The sequence below is a fragment of the Saimiri boliviensis genome, chromosome 14 (genome assembly GCF_048565385.1).
Source record: "Saimiri boliviensis isolate mSaiBol1 chromosome 14, mSaiBol1.pri, whole genome shotgun sequence".
NCBI lineage: Eukaryota > Metazoa > Chordata > Mammalia > Primates > Cebidae > Saimiri > Saimiri boliviensis.
The window spans coordinates 76,683,082-76,695,857 of record NC_133462.1 but is presented as its reverse complement, the minus strand read 5'-3'; the positions used below and the strand labels follow the sequence as shown (position 1 = coordinate 76,695,857).

Genomic DNA, 12,776 nt, shown 5'->3' with positions numbered 1-12,776 from the left:
AGACAAGGTTTCACTATGTTGCCCAAGCTGGTCTCGAACTCCTGGCCTCAAGTGATCCACCCATCTTGGCCTCCCTAAGTGCTGCAATTACAGGTGTGAGCCGCCACTCCCAGGCTTCTTTCCTTGAGACGTAGTCTCACTCTCGCCCAGGCTGGAGTGTAGTGGCACGATACTGGCTTACTACAGCCTCCACCTCCCAGATTCAAGCGATCCTCCCATCTCAACCTCCTGAGTAGCTACAATTACAAGTGTGCGCCACCACAGCTGGCTAATTTTTATATTTTTAGTAGAGATTGGGTTTCACTGTGTTGCCCCAGCTGGTCTCAAACTCCTGACCTCAAGTCATCTGCTGCCTTGGCCTCCCAAAGTGCTGGGGTTACAGGCGTGAGCCACCACACCCTGCCTATTAGATCACTATTGCTAGTATTATTTAACTTCATGACACAACTCTGTACTTACTTTTCTTCCTACATTTTTTGACTGCATACTCTTTGGTCTCCATATTATAATTTCATAATGTGTCTATAGAAAGAATAGAAGGAGAAGTCAGTCTTTCCTCCAGCACAGCTGACTGCACTTTGGCTTCTTTATTGATCATTTAGAAAAGTTTCATTCTCCACAATATATTGCCTGGGGCAGAACTGCCCAGAGCCCCAGCTTTGCCCTGGCTCTGCAGCTCCCAGATGGGTCCTCAGTGGCCTCCTTTTCCCCGGCAGCCCCATCCCATCTCTCTGCCAGGCCCTCACAGGGCCACGTATGTGAAAACCGGACTGGCACCCTGCTATGCACTGCCTGGCTGGGGCAGCGCTACCGTCTCCGGCCAGCAGGTGGGGCCCAGGGCCCTGAAGCTCAAGCCTTGGTCTCCCAGCATCTTTTGAACGGGTCCTCGGAATCAGAGGGCTCCTTCCCCAACCTTTCACGTCTTCTTGCTGTAATCGGAGGATATTATTTCATAATAATAATAATTATTATTACTGTATGAATGTTAGTTTTCAAGACAAGTGGAAGGACGCTCCCAACGTTGACAATGTTATGGGATTAAGGGAGACTTGCTTTTTAACAAACAAATTTCTCTTAAGTATTTGATTTTTCCTCTTTTGAGATGGAGCCTTGCTCCGTCGCCCAGCCTGGAGTGCCGTGGTGTGATCTTGGCTCACTGCAGCCTCTGCCTCCCGGGTTCAAGCAATTCTTCTGCCTCAGCCTCCCAAGTAGCTGGGACTATAGGCATGAACCACCATGCCCAGCCAATTTTTGTATTTTTAGTAGAGATGGAGTTTCACCATGTTAGCCAGGCTGGTGTCAAACTCCTGACCTCAAGTGATCTGCCCACCAGTATTTGATTTTTTTGTTGTTGTTAGAATCGTCTTTACTTTTGAATCTGAAAAAAAAAAATGTATAATTTCATAATGGAGAGTAGCCCTTAAGAGTGTTTTGGGGCTGTGGCAGTGGCTCGTGCCTGTAGCCAGCACTTTGGGAGACCGAGGTTGGTGGATTGCTTGAGCCTGGGAGTTCGAGCCCAGCCTGGGTGATATAGCAAAACCCTCTCTCTACAAAAAAGACAAAAAAAATTAGCCAGGCATGTGTGCCTGTGGTCCCTGTTACTTGGGAGGCTGAAGTGGGAGAATCACCTAAGCCCACAGAGGTCGAGGCTGCAATGAGCTGTGACTGCACCACCCTACTCCAGCCTGGGCAACAGAATAAGACCTTGTATTAAAAAAAGAGTGTCTGGCCGGGTGTGGTGGCTCACGCCTGTAATCCAAGCACTTAGGAGGCCAAGGTGGGCAGATCACTTGAGGTTGGGAGTTCAAGACCAGCCTGACCGACATGGTGAAACCCCGTCTTTAAAAATAAATAAATAAATAAAAGAAAATACAGTGTTTTGTTTTTGTTTTTGTTTTTGTTTTTGTTTTTTGAGACGGAGTTTCGCTCTTGTTACCCAGGCTGGAGTGCAATGGCGTGATCTCGGCTCACCACAACCTCCGCCTCCTGGGTTCAGGCAATTCTCCTGCCTCAGCCTCCTGAGTAGCTGGGATTACAGGCACGTGCCACCATGCCCAGCTAATTTTTTGTATTTTTAGTAGAGACGGGGTTTCACCATGTTGACCAGGATGGTCTCGATCTCTCGACCTCGTGATCCACCTGCCTCGGCCTCCCAAAGTGCTGGGATTACAGGCTTGAGCCACCGCGCCCGGCCCCTTTAGCTTTTAAAATGTAATTTGTTATTTCTCTTTCTAAATACACTTTCCTACCCTTCCGCACGTAACTTTTTGTACTCTTTTTCCTGAGGGTCCCCACAAATTGTATGAGCTTCTGTTCTGCAAAACCAGGATCTGCCCCATCTGCAACATCAAAGTCGCTGAATTTCTCTGCAGCCTCAGTTTCCTCTTTAAAAAAATTGGGAATTTGCCCTGCATTTCCTTAGAGTTCCTGTGAAGGCCAAAGGAGTCGGTGACAGCCGCAGAACCGAACAGAGGAGTGGGGGTGGTTGGGCGGGGGACATTGCGGTGGAGCACCCGCCCACCTGGAGCAACTGGGATCCGAGAGGATGGGGTGAGGGTGGGGAGAGGAGTTCGGGACCAGCGGAAGTTAGGGAGCGTGAGGGGTAGTCGCGGAGCCCGGGCGACGGCTGGTTCCGGAGGAGGCGGGGCACCAGGCCTCAGCCACTCGCCCGGAGCCCTCCAGCCGCCTCAGCAGCGGAAGTTCCGGTGTCGGTAAGTGGAGGTCAGAGGTCAGCAGGAAGTCGCTACGTGGCCGCCGCCTGTCCCCGCCGAGGAGGTGCAGCAGCCGGAGATGGCGGCGGTGCTGAACGCAGAGCGACTCGAGGTGTCCGTCGACGGCCTCACTCTCAGCCCGGACCCGGAGGAGCGGCCCGGCGCTGAGGGCGCCCCGCTGCTGCCGCCACCGCTGCCACCGCCCTCGCCACCCGGATCCGGTCGGGGCCCGGGCGCCTCCGGGGAGCAGCCCGAGCCCGGGGAGGCGGTGGCTGGGGGCGCGGCGGAGGAGGCACGGCGGCTGGAGCAGCGCTGGGGCTTCGGCCTGGAGGAGCTGTACGGCCTGGCACTGCGCTTCTTCAAAGGTGAGCTGGGCGGGCCCCACCCCCGCCGCTTCTGCCCGGCCCCGGGAGCCCTGCACGGGCTGTGGTCCCCAGGGTGACTGGACCAGACTTGCCCTCACCCACTCATACTGGGCCTTGGTGGCTCAAGCGGGGCTCCATCCTTGTGGGTACCCGAAGTTCGTCACTACCTGCTTGGCCACTAGGTCACACCCCTGACGGGCCTGCAGCCTTGGTTTAGCAGTCACAACCCGCCTCCCAGAGGTGACTGGGGCATTTTAGCTCAATTAGCTTCTGGGATTTCCTGGAGCCAGGGTGGAAGAATGAAGCCACTTTGTTCCAAAGGATCCCATTCTGGGATTGCCCTTTATTATTATTATATATATATTTTTTTTTACTGTTGCCTTTCTTTTCCTGTTTCCCATGACTCGTCACATCAGGACCCGCCGATTTTTACCCTTAGTGTAAGAAAACTGTCAAGGGGTTCCATACATAGCCTTTCCAGCCGTTCTTGGGAACCATAAACTCGAATAGGACTTCATCCTCTGGCAGTATTGATGTGGCAGAGAAGAGGAAGTAGTGTTAAACTCACCATCCCCTCCGGGTTGTCAGACTCTTGAGGAGGAATGTCCACTATATTCTAGTAACTTCTAGGTGGTTAAAATTTTATCTTTGAAGCAATGTGCAAGAGTGAATTCTCAGAGTAAGGCCTAATAGTACCTTCTGTGCTTTTCGCATAATTAATTGTTTGATGTCTCCTCTTAGAGCAAGATTGTAGTGTGCGGTTTTTTGTGATTCACTTAGTCAAGTGGTGGAGAGACCAATCACATGATTTTTGTCAGTGGGAAAGACTGATGAAAAGCCCGTTAGTTTGATTCTTAAAGATACTTAGTCTTGTAGGGCGAATGGACAGGGAGGGACATCAGCAAATGAAACTTTAAAAAGTGGTTGCTAGGTTCCACGTACATTCCAGAATGGCATATTTATGACACTTTCCCCAAAGGGAGTCAGTACCTTTTGGAGTACGTATTTTACTAGCTGAAGTTGAATACTTCAGTGTAATGATACACGCTGAAGTTGTTTTCTCTCAAAATAACTTTAGTTGTGCAAACTAGTGAAAGTTTCTTTTATACATTTTCCAGAACATTTGATCATTTCACATTCATTGACATATTCATTGTCATTGCACAATGAGTTCTGCCCTCTGTGTACTAACTAGCTTGGGGAATTGGTAATGGCAAATGGATTTAGGATCATTTGACTTTTAGACCACTGGCTTGAATTTAGAGTTTGCTGTAGTGATGATATATTACCACTTTATAAAAATCAGGTGGTTTCTGTACAACTCATATAGCTTCATTCCACCTTAAATTTTTATTCTTGGAACTTCTAAATAAAGTATATTGTAGCAGAGAGTAAGAATAGAAAAGAACTAACTTCTGTTTTATTTTTTTAAGCTGGAGTCTTGCTCTGTTACCCATACTGGAGTGCAGTGGTGTGATCTCTGCTCACTGCAACCTCTGCCTCCCAGGTTCAAGCAATTCTTGTGCCCCAGCATCCCGAGTAGCTGGGACTACAGGTGTGTGCCACCATGCCCGGCTAATTTTTTTTTTTGTATTTTTAGTAGAGATGGGGTTTCACCAGTTGGCCAGTCTGGTTTCGAAATCCTGACCTCGAGTGATCCGCCCACCTCGGTCACCCAAAGTGCTAGGATTACAAGCGTGAGCCACTGCACGTGGCCATAATCCTAGCTTTTGTCATATGACAAAAAGTAAGAAAATGGGTAATTTCATCATCTGAGCCTGTCTTATTTGAAAATAGTAGTAGTAACTTTTTTGAACGATGAGAACCACTGTAATGTGTGATACACTTAGCATTGTTTGAAGAGTCAGAAGCTCTAGATTGTAAACTCCTAGACAATTAACTTTTCCAGACTCAGTTTCATATGTATAAAGGGAGCTGGATTAGATGAAATGTGATGTCTCAGATTTAATATTCAGTGCTCTAAACCTAACAGATTATTTTAACGTGTCTTGAGTGGTAGAAATCCTAGGGAAATCTAACTTGGGGCCTAGGTGTTAGTCACCTTAGAGAATAAAGCTACATTGACAGGTGTGGTTCACTCACTTCCTAAATTAAGTTATCAAAGCAACATCCAGGTACTTAAAAGGAGAAATAGCTGTGTAGCAATTAAAAGCTACCTTTCTGCCTGGATCATTGGAGACTGTTAGTATATGAGATACTAACTGAAAAAAGAAAGGGAAGGTTGTAAAAGCAGTCAGAAGAATTACTGAACGTGAAGTGAGCCAAGTAATGCTGCCTTTGTTTTAATGTGTGAATTTTTCTGGTGGAACACTTGGTGCTTTGTCAGGCTTGCAAGGACTTCTAATAGACCACCATTCTATGGTTTTGTACCAGTATTTCACAAGAATTAGAAATAACATTACATCTTCCCTTCTACTGTGGAATAAATACAAATCTTGAAAGCACGGATATATTTTTCCATTGCAGATAGCTTGGACTGGGAATGAAAAACCCTATTTCTTATTCCATCCTTGTCAGGGTGGTAATAAACCAGTAACTGAATCTATTATGTTAACTATTCATTTTTTATGACAGTAAAATAGATGAAGATATGGGTAAATATAAGTTAGCATTTTACCATCTAAATTTCAGGCATTATTGAGCCCTCATTATGGATAGTTTCATATTAGGTCACAACTATAAATGAATAGTACATTCTCTTTTGCTTAGAGTCCAAAAGAGGAGTTAAGGACCCAGTGACAACTGCAATACAGTGTGGAGGACTGGGGGAGCAGACGCCATTCCAGAGTGGAGGAAGGCCAAGAGCCATGAAAGCCATGAAAAGGCAAGGCATGTGTGTTTGCAACATGGAAAATAGAAAGCAGTTTCCTGAAGATGGCTAGGAAGGCAGCTGAGTTCAGATCTTGGAAGGACTTGCATGCCATTCCAATTTTTTTTTTCTTGCTCTGTCACTGAGGCTGGAGTGCAGTGGCACACTCTCCACTCATTGTAACCTCTGCCTCCTGGGTTCAAGCAATTCTCCTGCCTCAGCCTCCTGAGTAGCTAAGCTTACAGGCTTGTGCCACCACGCCCAGCTAATTTTTGTATTATTACTAGAGATGGGGTTTCATTACATTGGCCAGCCTGATAGCGAACTCCTGACCTCAGCCTTCCAAAGTGCTGGGATTACAGGTGTGAACCATCACTCCTGGCCATGTAAATAGTAGTAGTTAAGCCTTTTTATCAGTAGATTAGACAATGAGGAACCACTGGAGGTTTTTAAAGGTAGAAGCAAAGTTGCCTAATTCTTTTTTTTTTTTTTTTTTTTATAATAGGCTGGTTTTGTCACCTACGCTAGATGGTAGTGGCATCATCTTGGCTCACTGCAACCTATGCCTCCCAGGCTCAAGCCATCCTCCCACCTCAGCCTCCTGTGGCTGGGACCACAGGCCTGCACCACCATGACAAGCTAATTTTTGTGGTTTTTTGTAGAGACGGGTCTCTTGCTTTGTTGCCCAAGCTGGTCTTGAGCTCCTGAACTCAAGCGATTCATTCACCAGCCTTGGCCTCTCAAAGTGCTGGGATTATAGGCATGAGCCTCCATGCCTGGCCAAAGTTGCCCAGTTCTATTTTAGCAGTGTTAAGCTAGGTTTTCTTATCTCCTTGGGTTAAGGATCCACAGAAATCCAGTGGGCTCGTTTTATTATGGCCTTTATACTTCTTGGATGGAGTTGACCTGGAGAATTTTATTTTGGTTTTTAGAGTTCTTTAGGGTGGACTTTTCCTTCTCAAATACTTTATTGCCCTATTACATTAAGCTGGTAGATTGATTACACCAATTTAAAAATTCAGAGTCATGTCAATAGTTATTAAGTAGATGTTTACTGAATCTCAGGTACCATGCTAAAAGCTGTATATGCATTATTTTGTTTAATCCTCTAAGCCCTTCTATAAGGGTATTGACCCCATTTCTGAGATGATCCTGCCTCAGGCCCCTAAGTTATTTGAAAGGTAAGTCTTGGACTCATTTTCTTTATGGAATAGTTGCTATATTACTGCTACCATTGCTATTGATTATACTCAATTATATTACTGACAGCAGAGTATTATATGTTGGGAGAGAATTATATTAATGATGGCAGTCAAATGGGCTACTGAAATTGTTCCATTTCCTGTTGTCTTCTTTAAACATAAGTAACTACAAGAGCTTTTATAAAATGGCCTCATTAATGTTTTAACATACTGGATAACGGTAATTTATTCCTTGGAAACATATAATTAGTGTTCCTCCTGGACTTCAGTGGTCTATCCTCAGATAATTTTTTTTTTGAGATGGAGTTTCACTCTTTTTACCCAGGCTGGAGTGCAATGGCGCAATCTCGGCTCACCACAGCCTCCGCCTCCTGGGTTCAGGCAATTCTTCTGCCTCAGCCTCCTGAGTAGCTGGGATTACAGGCACGCGCCACCATGCCCAGCTAATTTTTTGTATTTTTAGTAGAGACGGGGTTTCACCATGTTGGCCTGGATGGTCTCGATCTCCTGACCTCGTGATCCACCCACCTCGGCCTCCCAAAGTGCTGGGATTACAGGTGTGAGCCACCACGCCTGGCCTATCCTCAGATAATTTTAAGTTTATATGTTACTATGGAACATCTATTAAATTTTGAGTTTATTTTTTTTTTTCTTTTATTACCTTTACCTTTAGACATAAGTAGGTAATACTGTAGGAGGATATACTGACCTAAGAGAAAGATATAAATTATAGCCACCAAGTTCATGTTAAATTTGAACTGAACCAAAATTTTCCTTTGATTGAATTCAGGGATGTGTGTGTGTTTTTATGTAATGATATTAACATTTTCTTGAGGCTTCCCTTTATCACACGTGCAGTGCATAAAAATATACAAACTGTAGCTTGAAGAATTTAATACGAGAGCTACAGTGAATCACTATTTAGAAAGGTAAGCCCTGGAGTCAACACCCTCTAGGGGTGTTTTCTTGGCTCTGCTACTTAATTTTGTTAACTTTTTGTGCCTTCCTGTTCTCAGAGTCGTTTTAGGAGTTATAAGAAATTATATGTATAAACTCTTAGAAAAATGCATGGCTATTGGTATTTTGTAGCTGCTTATGTTGTTGTAAAGGAGCTACCTCTGAGAATTGATCATGGATGTTTTGAGTTAATGGAGGGAAAGTCTTAAAACTTTTACTAAGCAGTTAGTACATTAGGCAATTCCCAGAGTGTTTCTTACTCATTGATTCAGGAATACTGCATTGTATTATCCCCCCTTTTTTTTTTTTTTTTTTTTTTTTTTTGAGATAAGAGTTTTGCTCTTGCCACCCAGGCTGGAGTGCAATGGTGCGATCTTGGCTCACCATAACCTCTGCCTCCCAGGTTCTAGTGATTCTTCTGCCTCAGCCTCTTGAGTATCTGGGATTATAGGTGTACACCACCATGCCCTGCTAATTTTTTTTTTTTTTTTTTTAAGTAGAGATGGGGTTTCACCATGTCGACCAAGATGGTCTTGAACTCCTAACTTCGGGTGATCCACCCACCTCGGCCTCCCAAAGTGCTGGGATTACAGATATGAGGCACTGTGCTGGCCTTTTTTTTTTTTTTTTTCTTTTCCCTGTGACCCGAGTCTTGCTCTGTCACCCAGACATTAGTGCAATGGCCTGGTCTCAGCTCACGGCAACCACCTCCTGGGTTCAAACGACTCTCCTGCCTTAGCCTCCTGAGTAGCTGGGACTGCAGGCACATACCACAACACCTGGCTAATTTTTGTATTTTTAGTAGAGATGGGGTTTTATGTTGGCCAGGCTAGTCTCGAACTCCTGACCTCGTGATCCACCCGCCTTGGCCTCCCAAAGTGCTGAGATTACACGCATGAGTCACCACGCCCAGCCATATGATCCTTTCTCATAAGTTGTATAAGGATTTGTCAATTGAGATTTTTTTTTTCTCAATCCAACATGAGGAAGATGTGGTTTTTCAGTTTTTTGTTTGTTTGTTTTTGAGATGGAGTCTGGCTCTGTTGCCCAAGCTGGAGTGCAGTGGCGCAGTCTTGGCTTACTGCAACCTCTATCTCCTGGGTTCAAGAGATTTCTCCTGCCTTAGCCGCCCAAGTAGCTGGGACTATAGGTGCACGCCACCATGGTCAGCTAATTTTTTGTATTTTTAGTAGAGACGGTGTTTCACTGTGTTAGCCAGGATGGTCTCACTTTCCTGACCTCATGATCCACCCACCTTGGTGTGAGCCACCACGCCCAGCCTTTTTTTTTTTTTTTTTTTTGTAGACAGAGTTTCATTCTTGTTGCCCAGGCTGAAGTGCAATGGTGTGATCTTGGCTCACTGCAGCCTCCACCTCCGGGGTTCAAACGATTCTCCTGCCTCAGCTAATTTTGTATTTTTAGTGGAGACGGGGTTTCTCCATGTTGGTCAGGCTGGTCTCAAACTCCCAACCTCAGGTGATCCACAGCTCCCCCGCCTGTCTTCAGCCTTCCAAAGTGCTGGGATTACAGGTATGAACCACCATGTCCAGGCAGTTTTTCAGTTTTAATATTTCTAAAAGGTGGATTTTAATCAAAGTGTATTCTCTGTGAGGCTACAGTGTGATACGGCCATGAAATAAAACAGATTTGATCTTAGGCTGCTTTGGTGGAAATAGGGATGAGGGAAGAGAGAATCCTATTCTCCTCTGCACCAGGGAGTACACCTCAGACAAGCCCTGGATACTGCTTTCCATTTGAGGCATCATTCTTCAGGGTTAAAGACAAAATGGAGATCATTTAGAAGAGAGCAACTTGTATCGAGTGGGAATTCAAATCCCTGCCATTATTATCATAATGGTTGCTGTTTAATCAGTGTCTGCTCTATGCAGGCACTCTACCAAGATTTTGGGACACATTTCTCACATGAGCCCTAAGGAGCAGTATTATCTCCATTTTATTGATAACAAAACAGACTTCAAAGGATTAAATAACTTGTCCATGTTACATACTTAACAGCAGAGCTCAGAATTAAATTTAAATTGAGATATGATTGACTAAGCTGGGAGTGTTTAGCCAAGAGAATAGAGAACTCAGGGCAAACACAATAGGTATTTTTGAGGTCTGATGTGTTTTAGTTAATGCTGAGGACAGGAAATAAACCCTGCGGATGGAGTCAAGAGATATCAACTCAATAAAGAGCTAAGTAAGAATCACAGCTGGTCGGGCGCGGTGGCTCAAGCCTGTAATCCCAGCACTTTGAGAGGCCGAGGCGGGTGGATTACGAGGTCAAGAGATCGAGACCATCCTGGTCAACATGGTGAAACCCCTTCTCTACTAAAAATACAAAAAATTAGCTGGGCATGGTGGCGTGTGCCTGTAATCCCAGCTCCTCAGGAGGTTGAGGCAGGAGAATTGCCTGAACCCAGGAGGCGGAGGTTGCGGTGAGCCGAGATCGCGCCATTGCACTCCAGCCTGGGTAACAAGAGTGAAACTCCGTCTCAAAAAAAAAAAAAAAAAAAAGAATCACAGCTATTCAAAGATGGATTAGACTTCTTTGGGACAGTGAATTCTCATCACCACGAAGTATTCAGCATAGGTTAGCAGTTGCTGGGTGGATATTGTAGAGAGGATTTGAGCTTTAGTTTGCAATTCAGTCACCTATCTTTAACATCCCTTCCACATGTTGAAATAATTTGGTACATTCCTGTGCCTCCAGAGAGAAGACAAAAAATGTGATTTCTCCTATAAAATAGCAATTGAGGTATGAGCCTAATAATCTTTTGTATACTTCAGGTGGGAGGGACTTAGTTGTAATCTTTCCGAGCTTTGGTGCGGTGGCTCATGCCTGTAATCCCAGCACTTTGAGAGGCTGAGGCAAGCGGGTCACTTGAGGTCAGGACTTTGAGACCAGCCTGACCAACATGGTGAAACCCTGTCTCTACTAAAAATACAAAAATTAGGCGGGCATGGTGGTGCACGCCTGTAATCCCAGCTACTTGGGAGGCTGAGGCAGGAAAATCACTTGAACCCAGGAGGCAGAGGTTGCAGTGAGCCAAGATTGTGCCACTGCACTCCAGCCTGGGCAACAAAGTGAAACTCCATCTCAAAAAAAAAAAAAAAAAAAAAAATCTTTCAGAGCTTTGGACTTGGTGACTGATTATAAGGCTATTATCAAATTATGCTGTCCTATTTGAACTGTAAAGTTAAATACTTGTAAGTTTAGTGGTAAGTGGTTACAAGAGCAATAAGAAACTAACATGATATGCAAAACACATTTTCAAACAATTAAAAACGGATAATGGCATCTACATGTTCTTACTAAGTGGCTTGGGCTGGGTGTAGTGGTTCACGCCTGTAAGCCCAGCACTTTGGGAGGTTGAGGCAGATGGATCACTTTGAGCTCAGGAATTTGAGACCAGCCTGGGCAATATGGGGAAACCCCATCTCTGCCAAAACCACAAAAATTAGATGGGCATTGGTGGCTTGTACCTGTATCCTCAGCTACTCACGGGGCTGAGGCAGGAGAATCACATGAACCCAGGAGACAGAGGTTGCTGTGAGCCGAAATCACCCCACTGTACTCCAGCCTGAGCTACAGAACAAGACCCTGTCTCAAAAAGAAAAAATTAGTGACTTAAAACAATTCATACTAAAAATCCATCTACACTCTGGATTTTCCTGCAAGCGGTAATCTGTGTACTAGACATCCAATTCATGCTGTCATGGTTGAGAAGATTCTCTGATAATTTGACTCCCATAGTCTATGGATTAAATTGATAGAAGACCTGATTTGTATAGTAAACTCTGTTCATACTGGTATTGAATGTTCCTGATTCAAGATGACAGCTACAATGGTAATGTCAAAAATAGCTACATGAGAGCTTGTTCCTCTGCCGTATTGCGCAGTGACTGTTTTCACCCAGTACTTTGATGTAAGAATAAGCACCTTCCTCTTTCAGGAATATCGTGGGTGTTATCTGTTTATTCATGACTGAACATAATCCTTTGTATTATTACCAATAATGTTTGATTGTATGTAATTAAAAATAATATGCATTTTTTTCCTTAAAGTTGCTGGACATGTTTCTTTGAAAGCAGTTAATAAACTGTTTCTAACAATTCATCTACTAACAAATACTGTTTTTTTAATTTACTGAGAAGAAATATTATCTAATTGACAGTCATGAATCAGATAAGCTTTATAATCAACCTTATAATTTTGCTGATTATTCATTTGGCATTGCAAGTCAGTATTATCATATGCACAGAACATATTATCATATGCTCATTCACTCATAATACCAAAGTTAAATCATGCTTTTCTGAATGCCCTCTTGCCAAAGACCACCAGGATCACAACTGTTGTTAAAGAAGGTGTAAAAAATTGTATTATGACCACAAGCAAAACAATAAACAAAAAAACCCCACACATACACTCTTACCGTTCTGCAGGTTAGAGATAGGTTTTGTTGGGGTAAAATCAACGTGTCAGCAGGGTTTTGTTTCTTCTGGAGGCTCTAGAGTAGAATTTGTCTTTTCCAGGTGCTTCCAGGAAGCACCTGCAAGCTTTTGTTCATGCCCCTTCCTCCATCTTCAGAGCCACCATAGCTTCTTCAAATCTCTGACCCTTCTCTTTCATTTATAAGGACCCTTATGATTACATTGGGCCCACATGAGTAGTTCAGGATAAGGTCAACTGCAACCTTAATTC

At 44.3% G+C, this 12,776-nt stretch overlaps 1 protein-coding gene across 1 annotated transcript in view; it reads left to right on the top strand.

Moving 5' to 3' along the window:
• Positions 1–2,719: 2,719 nt before the first annotated feature.
• Positions 2,720–12,776, top strand: part of ACBD3 (acyl-CoA binding domain containing 3) — a 48,104-nt gene continuing 38,047 nt past the window's right edge. The window contains exon 1 of the mRNA XM_010341032.3: positions 2,720–3,076. Within this exon, the coding sequence (XP_010339334.2) occupies positions 2,791–3,076 (286 nt within the window). The 5' untranslated portion in view covers positions 2,720–2,790. The remainder of the gene's footprint in view (positions 3,077–12,776) is intronic.